Below are 11000 nucleotides of genomic sequence, written 5' to 3'. Positions count from 1 at the left end.
CTGGGGCAACAAAATTCAAAGTGCAACTTCAGTAAAGCCCTGAAATGGTTTCCCTTTATTTTCTGATAGCATGGCAAGATATCTAGCGGGCTTCTCCTACGTGAATATCACCAGAGCAATGGTTAAAATTAATTTTAATCATTTTTATAAATAAATTGGTTAGATTTACAGGGGGAAATTCCTTCAGAGAAGGGATGTCTGCATACCTACTGAACTTTGTCTAATCTCCTCTTGGGGTTAACCCAGAGTTTCTTTCACACTACTCTGATTGCTCATTTCAGAAGAGATTTTATCTCTGCCCAAAATCCTTCCCAGTACTGAGCTCTGCAGAACTGGTAATAAGGGACATCTCGGAGCACCAAGAGTTCAAGCCTCCATTCATTTTCTTTAGATGGACATAGAAATATTTGAGCCTTTATGCTGGAAGCATTCTCTGCAATTTCAGAACCATGCCAGGCAGCCTCTGCTCCCAGACACCACTCCCAAATTACTGGTACAGCTTGTAATCTACTATTACAGTTTTGACATCCAATTTTTCCCTAAACACACTGAGCTCCTTACCCTATTCCCAGACCCAAAACACACAAGCAATGGAAAAATCATAGTCCTGCTTCAACGCTCTTTTCAGTTAAAATAGCCAGAGTTCAATTGTTCTGAATGTGTGTGCACGAGAGAGGCAGTGGGAGTGCGCGAATACGGGGTTCACCCTCTGCCTCTGCAACAGTCCCCATGGTAATTCCGCCTGCGATTCAGCACATACAGTGCCTGGCCACAGCCACCTAATCCAGGTTTCTCTGTCTAATCATTGTCAAGGGCAAAGCTGTTAGAAACTAGACTCAGTAACTGGCTCTTAATTTTGCAGCCTGAGGTTGTCAGGACAAGAGAAAAGTGCCAACAATGTCTCCTCCATAGAGTCTGTGTCTTTTAACAACGACACAGGAGCTGGAGGTGGAAAATGTCAAGAGAGGAAAATGAACCTTCCCCCCTTCCCAGGTACAGTGATTGCCCCACCCCAAATCCTCATGATCAGGGGCTGGTATCTCAAATCATTCCGTAGGGAAGAGCTGCACACATTGTCTCAGGCAGAAATCCTGTCAAACATGCAAAAGCCAACAATTCTGTATAAAACAGGGTTTGCAATATACTCTGGCTTTTTCTGCCTCTCCAGCAGCTGGCCTGTTCCCAGGCACTGGAGATGGGCAGATTATACCAGGCCTGGTATCGGGCAAAAGCATGAACAAAGGTAGAAAGCTGGTCTCCACTGCCAAGGAAGGGAACAAACTCGCATCTCCGCAGAGCGATAACACACAATACAGGATACACCCTCAACGGTAATTGCATTTCTACAGATTTAATGAATATCAGAAGCTGGGAAGACAGAGACCCAAATGAGTGTTGTCACGGAGGAAAATGCAGGCAGGAGTCCACTGACGTATATTCTGCAGGGCAAATTCTCCCTTGTAAGACAGAAGAATCATACAGAAACCGCACAACAGTGCAGTTTTTATCAATAGCTTCAGCACCCATGAAACCAGAGTTCATTCCCACCACTTTTATGGAACAACTTGGTTTTGTCAGCCAATTGCAATGTCCATGAACTCTTTGTAGGCAGCTGTAGCAGAGGGTAACTTTTTCCCTGTGATATCAGAATTTCCACGGAAAGAGGTGCTGGTTTACAGCTCTTGTGATAGCGGCAACAGGAGGGGGAATGGAGAACAGGGGCTGAGAAAAGAGGAAACCTGAAAGGCAGTGGTGGCAAACACAGACAAGAAAAAGACTGAGATCTGGCTCTGATCATCTGTGAAAGTGTGACTGGAAGGATGGTCCTTTACAAATTGACATTACATTTAGGTATCCTCATCTCCTTGGTCAAAGGAATGAGTTTCAGGGGAATTGTAACATAGGAAAACAAGATTAAAAATCATTGCTTTAATTGCCATTTTGGTTGAAACTTTCTAAGCAATTTTTTTTTCTATTTATTTCTCCTGAAATAAACTTTCTCCCTAAAGTTTACAAGTTTGCTGCTGCCACAGCCTAAGCATTTATCCCATCGTGAGACCTGGGTCTTCAAAAGCAGCAGCAAACAGGTAAGATTTCTCCCTTCCTGAGCCTCTTGAACTGTGCAAACCGCCTAAAGCTTTCCTTGAGGGCATGAATATAGGGAAAGTACATAGATCTCATAAATTTTGTACTAGAGATCTGATGCAAGGAGAGGTCCACAGTTCTCCTCCCAGGGGACAGGCTGCTTTATCTAACACACCACAGTTTAATACGCTTGCCTGTGTGCTATGATGTTGGGCAAAAATACCCAGACAGATTAGATTAAATGCTGTGTTTTTCTTGTGCCCCAGCTACAGATCTCAAAACTACAAAACCCTACTTGGCCTATGTCACACCACCAGCCAGCCAACTTGTAAGGGGAACTCGTGGATCCTGGTTATCCCTAGTAACTACCAGGTATACCCCTTCTCCCACACCCTGAAACACCGGCTGCGCATCCCTTCACGCCATGCTGAGGAACAGATCACAGCATCCACCTACAGATAAAGGAGAAGGAAGGGGCCTAAGTGGGCGCAGTGCTTGGGTAGCGAGGGCAGCACCAGCGCTGCTCTCCCATCTCGCACCATCAAGGCGGTTCCAGACAAGATGGTGACAGCACCTGACTGAAGCAAGAAGCTGCTCTGGGTGCTGCAGCTGGGAGACATCCTGGGTACGAGAGGTTTGCTCTAAGGCTTTACCTCTCCTGCACCACGGATGCTCACAGTCTCTTCGAGTAATTTGTTAATTGGGAGGGATTTTCACTTGTGGCAGTCCCCAGTAAATCCTGGGCAGGATCCCCCGAATGCGGGGTACTGCTGAGGGGCTTTGCCTTGGAGGTTGCTCACTCCCAGACCTTCCCAGGACAGCGGGAAACCCGTGCGAAAATAACCCCCTTTCCCCTCAGCCTCCTTCCTGCCGCTGCCATCCAGCCCTGCGGAACCTGAGCAGGCCCTCCACGCTTCCCTCCCCGCTGACGCCAAACCGGGGAGTTACGGCCCCGCCTCGGGGAGGGGGACGGCGGAGGAGCCGGGACCGGGGCCGCGGCCGCCGCCTGCCCCCTGCTGGGGCCGCCGCTTCCCTGCCCTTCGCAGCCTTTCCTTCCTGGCGTGAGCTGGTCGAAGTGGTGGGGAGAAAGGACTGCTGGCAGCTGTCAGGCAGGAATGCGATTCCACGGATGCTTCTGAGCGCCCGGACGAGCCGCGGGGGTTTTATGCCCGACTTTGAGATAACCAGCACGGACAAGTGACAGTGACAAGGCGGCCGGCCGGAGGGACAGCTTTTCCGCTCCAGACAGACAGCGCTCGTGTCTCCGCAGAACAGGACAGTTGTACGAGGTGCTTTTGTCGGTGCAAAGCTTGGGCTCTGTACACCCTTCCATTTTTCCCTCTTCTCTTCTCAAAGCTGCCAGATGGAAAGGGACAGCTTACGCTGCTGCACAGGGCTGCTGAATTTTAATCAGGTAGAGGAGGACAACGCATCACACGCAAAACACTGCCATCTTTTCACTCAGTCAGTAGTATATGAAAAGAAAGGTGAGGCTGCACCTATGCAGTGCGTCTTTGTGGAGGACTGGATTATTACATTCACACACAGCTTGTGCTGTTAAGATGGGAATATCCTATTGTGTTCAACTGTTCTTTAAAATGCGGTTAGGAAAGAAATAAAACCAATGCATAGAATTTGTATCCGGTATCTTGCAGACGTAATGAGAACAATAACTGACACCGAGAGTCTAAGCGCACACAACAGAGAAAGCCCCTTTCACAGAGGCCCCCTCGCTCGCTCACTCCGTAGGGACCGGAATCGGGCAGGCCTTTGGCGCTGCCCTCCCTTGGCTAGCGGTGTAACGAAGGGAACTCGGCTCCCGGTGGAAATCCAGGACGATTGATTTTCATAGAATCACAGAATGGTTTGGGTGGGAAGGGACCTTCAAAGCCCATCCAGTCCAGCCTCCCTGCAAGGAGCAGGGACATCTCCAACCAGATCAGGTTGCTCAGAGCCCCGGCCAACCTCGCCTGGAATGTTTCCAGGGATGAGGCAGCCACCGTCTCTGAATTTACAGGAGTGCTGTCCTCACTACACCACTGAAAAACACCCTGAAGTCACAACCTGGCAGATCTACTCTGGGGAGTCCGACAGCCTCTCCGGGACTGGGATCCCAGACCGTTGAGCTGCGCATCCAGAGGGGCCTGCACGATACTGAGGGAAACCCGGGGCCCCCTGCCCCAAAACACAGCACCTGTGGAGCACAGGCCTGACCGGCTCTGCTCTGGGTGGGCCCAGTGAGCAGCACACTGCGTGCTCAGCCTCCTGTGACCCATCCGACTGGTTTGTAACGGCACCGCCACCAAACTGCCCGCCGGGGCCGCCCCCTCCCCAGACACTGCTGGTGGAAGTGGGGGGCAACGCCGGCACGGCGCCCCATCCGAACCACAATTCCCAAGATGCATCGCAAAGGTAACGTGACCAGCCCTCCGCTGCCTTGTGGGGTGCGGTCGCGGTGCACCCTGGGATTTGTAGTGTCTCTGTGCCGCCCGGCGGCCCACGGCCTATAACAGCGCCTCCCGTGGAGGACTCGCCTCCCCGTGATGCAGCGCAGCAGGAGTACGCAGAACGCGGCGCGCCGCAGGCGACGGTCGCGGTGCCGGGGGCCCCGGGCGAGCGGGGAGCGGCCGCTGGCGGGGCCCGGGCGCAGGCCGTGGGCCATGTCTGAGAGCGGCGGCGCCGGCGGGGCCGCCCCGGGCGGAGGAGGCAGCGGAGCGGGCGGCGGAGGGGGCGCGGGCGGCGCAGCGTCCGGCTCGGGGCCCGGCGCCACCGATCCGGCCTCGCTGCCGCCCGGCGACGCGCAGCTCATCGCCATCATCGTGGAGCAGCTCAAGAGCCGCGGCCTGTTCGACGGCTTCCGCCGGGACTGCCTGGCCGACGTGGACACCAAGGTAGCGCCGCCGAACCGGGCGGGCGGGCCGGCTCCCGGGCAGCCCCGGCGGGACGGGGCGGCCGGTGTCTCCCTCCCCAGGCCGGAGCTCCGGCCACCGTCCCTAGAACCCGGCTGCCCTTGGCCGGAGGGGCACCCGCGTCCCTTCCCCTCCCGGTTCGCCCCTGCAGCAGCTGCCGTGCTGCTCTCCCGGTCTGTGGGGTTTCACGCCCCGGCTGCGACCGGCATCTGTCAGACAGGCTGCCCCAGGGGCGGGCCTGGCTCCAAGTGACAGCGGCACCCCAGAGGAGACAGAGGCCAGAGAGCAGGCTCAGGCTTTCCTTTTCTAGCCCAGGCCTTATTAGGAAAGCTTTCTCCCATAACAATACTGCTCCTTTTGAGTGTAATTCCCACATTTCCAAAACAAACGTTTAACCTTTCTTTCTTGAGTAGGTGTTCTCAGGCTGTTTGAGACTAGCTTCTCCCTCGGTCACAACATGAGCTCCCGAGCATTTGTTGGCAGTATTGATGATGGGTTGTTCACGATTGCCCTGTCAAAATTAAACACTGGTCGTTCGTTCTCCCAAACTGTTACACTTTCAGCAAGAGTCCCGAGATCTGCAGTTGTCATTCTAGACCACCCCAGCAGCTATAGCAAAACCATACCTGGAGCTGTCAGGTCACCTGCACAAAGCAGCTGTAGGTCAGAGTAGCTTTTTCAGGACAGAGATACCCTGGCCTTTGCTCTCACTGCCCAGGACAGACATTTCACCTCTGTTACCAACCCCTCCATTCATCATCCCATATGTGTATAAAATTCTGAAATTTAAATGCTGCCATTTTCTTGTCCTTTCCTTGCATTGTACCAGGATCTGGATGGTCCTGTGTATTTATATTGGTTTGTTAGTTCAGTTCCTGTTCACTGCAATTAACTTTACACTGCTGAAACCTGCATAAGTCCTCTTCAGTGTTAGTAACACACAGAAGCAAATAATTAAGTTCTTTGTTAGTGACAATATTACTTAGCCAGTTTCCTAGGAATTCTGTGATGGAGGGTTTCCAGACAACAAGAACTCTGTTTACGCAACTCCCGTCTGCACAGGCAGTTTGCATTTCACTAAGTAATATTACAAGCAGACAACAACTTTAAAACAAATCTCTCCAGCTATTTAAATTACTATAATACCACACTGACCAACTGTTCTTGCCATTACCAGTTGTGTTCTTAGGTGAAACAAGCTTACCTTTGTTCAGAAAGTGAAAGGATGGAGAGTACAGACAACAGAACAGTAGTGTGTACATGACAAAAGATGTACTATGAAGGACTCTGGCAGGGGATTGTTTTGAGATCTTTCAGCTGTTTAACTACAATTTTTTAATTTTTTTTTTTTTAGCCAGCCTATCAAAATTTGAGGCAGAAAGTAGACAACTTTGTTTCAACCCACCTGGACAAACAGGAATGGAATCCAACAATGAACAAAAACCAATTACGAAATGGGCTGAGGCAGAGTGTGATTCAGTAAGTAAGCAACATTCTATAAAATAGTGATAATGCTGTTTGATAAGTAATACGTAACTATCTCATCACCTAAGCCAAATAAGAGTTTGCAGAATTAAGTTTTTCACACCACTTTCTGTTGTGCTCTCCTGAGTTTCATTATAACAGTGGATGCAATCTTAACTCTCACTAAAATGCTTACATTACTGCTTTGCCTGAAATTTGTATTTTCATGAGTTGAGCAGCATGGTGAAGTACTCATCTTCACTATCTAGCCCAGTTAGTGCTGCAAATAACCAACACTGTGCCTGCTAGCAAAACTGTGCCTGATGTGCTGAGCAGAATGGCCTTGATCTTTATTTTCAGGAAAAGAGTAAAGCCTACAACACTTAAAGAAATCCTGAAGGTGTCAAAGCTTGTTTAAGTAGACTCTGACCACTAGCAGGCAGTAATCGAACTGGGCTAGCCTGATTTTGTGCAGCAGATGGTAGTTTTTGTACAGCTATTTAAGATCGTGCATTTCCAGCATGACAGGAAAGCCAATTTAAACTCTGCTGCTTACAGATTTAGGTTTAGAATCTCTTGCTGCTAACTCATCGCAGTCTGAAGCACGAGCCTTAACTTGTTTGCCTAAGAGTCATGGATAAAAACTTCATAGTACAAGTTCTGGGGAGGAGGCAGTAGAGAACTCGATAATGGCATTTATGCTTGTAAGGAAAGCTATTAGAATGTCTCGCACACAGAAGAAACTGTATTTCAGAGCACCTGTAAATGATTAGCATGTAACATTAGTTTGTTTAATCTATAATTAGAGAAGGGGGTGTCCACTGGAAGTACAGAATTTCCTGTCTTTAGTTGGAGTCCTTGAGACATGTTTGTCAATGCTTCCTCTTATTTCACGTTACTCTACCATAAAATGAAGCAGACAATTGAAAATTGTTGTATCAGAGAGCGTGAAGTGCTCCCTTTAAGTAGGCTATTAGCATAGACACACAGTGGTAGGGAGTTCGAGGAGTCCCTGTCACTCTGGTAGTTGCAAGACTGAGCACTGAGGGTGTCAAGATGTCTGTGCCCTTTGTTGCATGCACAAATACTGCTGCTGTTACCTGGAGGTGACATGATGTGCTGTGACCCTGGTCCCACTCGCTCCCTAGCATTCACAGCTTTATTAGTCTTGTGGCTCCTTTTCCAAGTGCCAGGCAACGTCTCCGTTTCCTGTCCCCCGCTCCCTTGCAGACATGACTTAAGCCTGGTAGACAGCCTGTGCCCCACCATCCAAGAGTCTGACGCAGCCCCTAAAGTAATAAGTCACCTCAATTACTGGTGTTCAGTTCCAGAAACTTTGCTGTGTGCTACATGTGCTTGTTTTTATAATTAATACCCATCTGTCTAGACTAACAGTTATAAGGAGTGAGTGGCAGTAATGTTATTAGGGGGAAGGCCTCTACTCCCTCAAGTCAGCCAAAAAAAAAGACTGCTCTCACCTGCCCTCCTCCTCAGAATAGCTTGTTTCCCTTGTTTGTGCCAAAACGTGTTTGTTTGCTTTCATGTTGACCTCATTTCCACATGGTCTCTATTAAAGTGGCTCTTGTCCAACGTGTCATTTAAGTACCTGGGAGACCAGATGTCAGTTGTTAATTCTGTAGGGAGAAATGAGAGGGGGTGGGGGGGAAATAGGTGATTGAAACTACTCCCTGTTAAGGATCTGCTGAGTGGGCTGCAGTTCTCACCGTGTTAATGCTAATTGCAGTTGACAGGAGGGCTCTGGAGAGTTACTGGAGGAGATTGGGGAGAAGTTTTTCAGAGGAGCTGAATGACTCCTTTGTCTTTGTTCAAGGTCAGGAATGCTGGAAGCTGGAGTGGACAGAATTATTTCTCAGGTGGTGGATCCAAAACTAAACCACATCTTCAGGCCCCAGATAGAGAGGGCGATTCATGAATTTTTGGCTGCACAAAAGAAAGAGGAAAGTGTGCCAGCTCCTCCTCCAGAGCCCGAGAATAAGGATCCTCCTGCTCCGTCTCAGGATGCCTCCTAAAGGTCTTGTATCTTTGCGCTTACTACGTACATTTTTCATGTACCTCATCTCTGTAGTTTGTATAATGCAAGACAGAGAAGACATTGTATTCTTCCTGGGTTGACAGGGAGGACACTTTGATCATCAGCATGTTATCAATGTCAGACAGTCATCTGAGCTGCTTCCACTTAAGTGTCTGCTAAAAATATATTAGGGCTGAAGACATAGGTATGATGTAAAACAGCTATCAAGGAACACTGTGGACTCTGCCAGTGCTGGTTTTGGATCAGGCCAAAAGGCCTTTTATTCCTGTAAAAGCATATCCAGCAGTGATTGACATGGAATTGGCTGGATAGCTTTCAGAACAATATCAAATGGATTAAAAATATATATCCTTTACTGAAATACAGCTGAAAGTAGAGTGGTGACAAGTTATTGTGCTTTAGCATTGAAAGTTTTAGATAGCTCTTCTTTAGAACATACACTGGAGTGTTGAATTGTTAGTGACTGAAATATTCACTGCTGGAGTAAGGGTAATGTCTCTGGGAGGGAATAACTCTTCATTCCAGATTGACTGGTTTAAATAGAGCAACCTATATCTTCCCAGCTGAAAGGACTAAGCATGCCTTCGTGGCAAACAAGTTCATTCTGGCTTTTGTGATTAAAATAACTCAAGGGGCCTCAGGGGGCTATAATTGCTACTCTGTTTTAACACAAATGACTATGCACCCATCTCTGCTGAGGCCTGGTATCTTAACGTGGATTTGAATGTTGAGGTCTGTGTGCGGATACTGAGGAATCACTGTCTTGATGGAGAATTTCAATCTGCAGCTTTGCAGGGGAGCTTAAAACCATACTGCATGAAACGAAGTTAATTGTGAATTGTTCTGTCTGCTAGGGCTTTCTGAAAGCAAAAGTTTTCTTTATAATCTGCAGCTGATTTATTAAGGAATAAATAACCTACAAAAGCTGTTCTCGTGCTTGGAATCATTAGATCAATTAGCATGACTTTAATAGCAGAAGTTAAAGTGCCTGTAGTAACATCCTCAGTTATTTAGTTATCTGTGACTTGCAGCCTTGATAGATCTTTGCATTTGTCCAGTTCAAGTAGTTTAAAGTCCATTCTAACCTGCAGCTAAGTGCAGCTGTTAATTAATATCTCCTAATATCTTCTCTATTCAAATGCATTTACTCGTGAAGGTACCACCCTCTAAACTCTCTTTTTTTCTTGCAGTGAGCTCCTGACTCTAAGCAGCTGCAGTTACAAAATACATGTCCTGTTAGATTGGCAATGGATTACTTGTTCCATTTGGTGCAGGATTGCTGTCTGCCAGAGATGATTAACCTGTATCAGACCTGCGGGAAGGCATTGAAATCGGTGAAATTCAGATGCGCCCGGAGTTCTGCGCATGGAAGGCCCGCCAAAATGGGAAGATATTTTTGCTATTAACAGCAATACAGAGAGCAGCATGTTGTTAGTCATGCCTTTGGGCAAGGGGGTGGGAAGAAAAAGGGAGATAGCTCTTGTCTGGAGGGAGCAGGGAAGTTGTTTGAGATTATACTAAACTTGGGAGCAGGGAGAAAAGAAAGATGTCTTGGGGAGTGGGGTAGTCCCTTGGAGGCCAAGTAAGAGCTGGCAGATTTTTCTTTGATATAAGCCAGACAAGAGGAAGCATCATACACCTCTGCTGCATAACACAGCATTGAGTAGCAGGTGTCAGGTCAGGTGTAACTCATTGCACTGCCTGCTTTGGGAAAGTCATTTCCTGTTCAAAACTGGAAAGAACACTTCAGGATCAAGTATCTAGATTTGTGTTGCATCACAGAAAAATGTTTACAGTTGGCTATGACTATAGCTGATTTAATTCTTATTTCCTAGGTAACTCTGGGAAGCAAAAGGCACCAGAGTAAGAGATCAGTTTGTAACTTGTCTCTTTCAACTTGAAAGACTTATTTCCTGTGAAATTTCTCAGGTGCCTCGTGGAAACTGTCCTATGCTTTCAGCTTGAACGCATGCAGTGTCCTCTGGATGACAGTCAAGTAGAGAATGTGATCAAATATTCTGCCAGCAAATGTCCATACCTTTTTCAATAAAAGACTTCAAAAAAGCATCTCTGACTCCTAGCTTTTTCAGCTGTTTTTTGGGTTTTTTTGTTTGGTTTTTTTTTTGTCTTAAGGAAAAACAACTTTAAAGAAATCCAGGAGTCGTGATTACTGGAACCCAAATGGAAGTGTGACCTCACACAGTTCATAGATTAATCCAGGTCTGCTAACAGGGGGGTCAGTAGAAGTTATCATGAAATAAGATGTATATTAGTATTCCTCTCTGTATAAGGTCTCTCTCAAAAAATCTAAGGTATCAAAGAACTGAGCTGACCTTATCTCACATCATTTAGGAGGTATAAATCCTGAGTAAGTTCAGTCTGGTGCTAGTGATGGTGAAGGCATGTTCAACCTTGTGAAAACAAGGCACTTCTGGCAATAGGCTAGGGCTATTCCATTTTTTTTTACCTTTCAGATAGCAACCTTTTAA

General features: G+C 47.6%; 1 protein-coding gene across 1 annotated transcript; it reads left to right on the top strand.

Annotated features, from left to right (window-relative positions):
• Positions 1–4628: 4628 nt before the first annotated feature.
• On the top strand, positions 4629–10574 carry BOD1 (biorientation of chromosomes in cell division 1). Its single transcript, XM_086759177.1, has 4 exons — positions 4629–4976; positions 6349–6473; positions 8290–8490; positions 9702–10574. Exons 1-3 carry the CDS (start codon positions 4629–4631, stop codon positions 8486–8488), a joined length of 672 nt encoding a protein of 223 aa, XP_086615303.1. The 3' UTR covers positions 8489–8490; positions 9702–10574.
• Positions 10575–11000: the final 426 nt, after the last annotated feature.

The sequence above is a fragment of the Chlamydotis macqueenii genome, chromosome 14 (assembly GCF_036417535.1).
Source record: "Chlamydotis macqueenii isolate bChlMac1 chromosome 14, bChlMac1.mat, whole genome shotgun sequence".
NCBI lineage: Eukaryota > Metazoa > Chordata > Aves > Otidiformes > Otididae > Chlamydotis > Chlamydotis macqueenii.
Note: the sequence above shows the minus strand (reverse complement) of the source record. Positions and strands in the feature narration are given on the sequence as shown.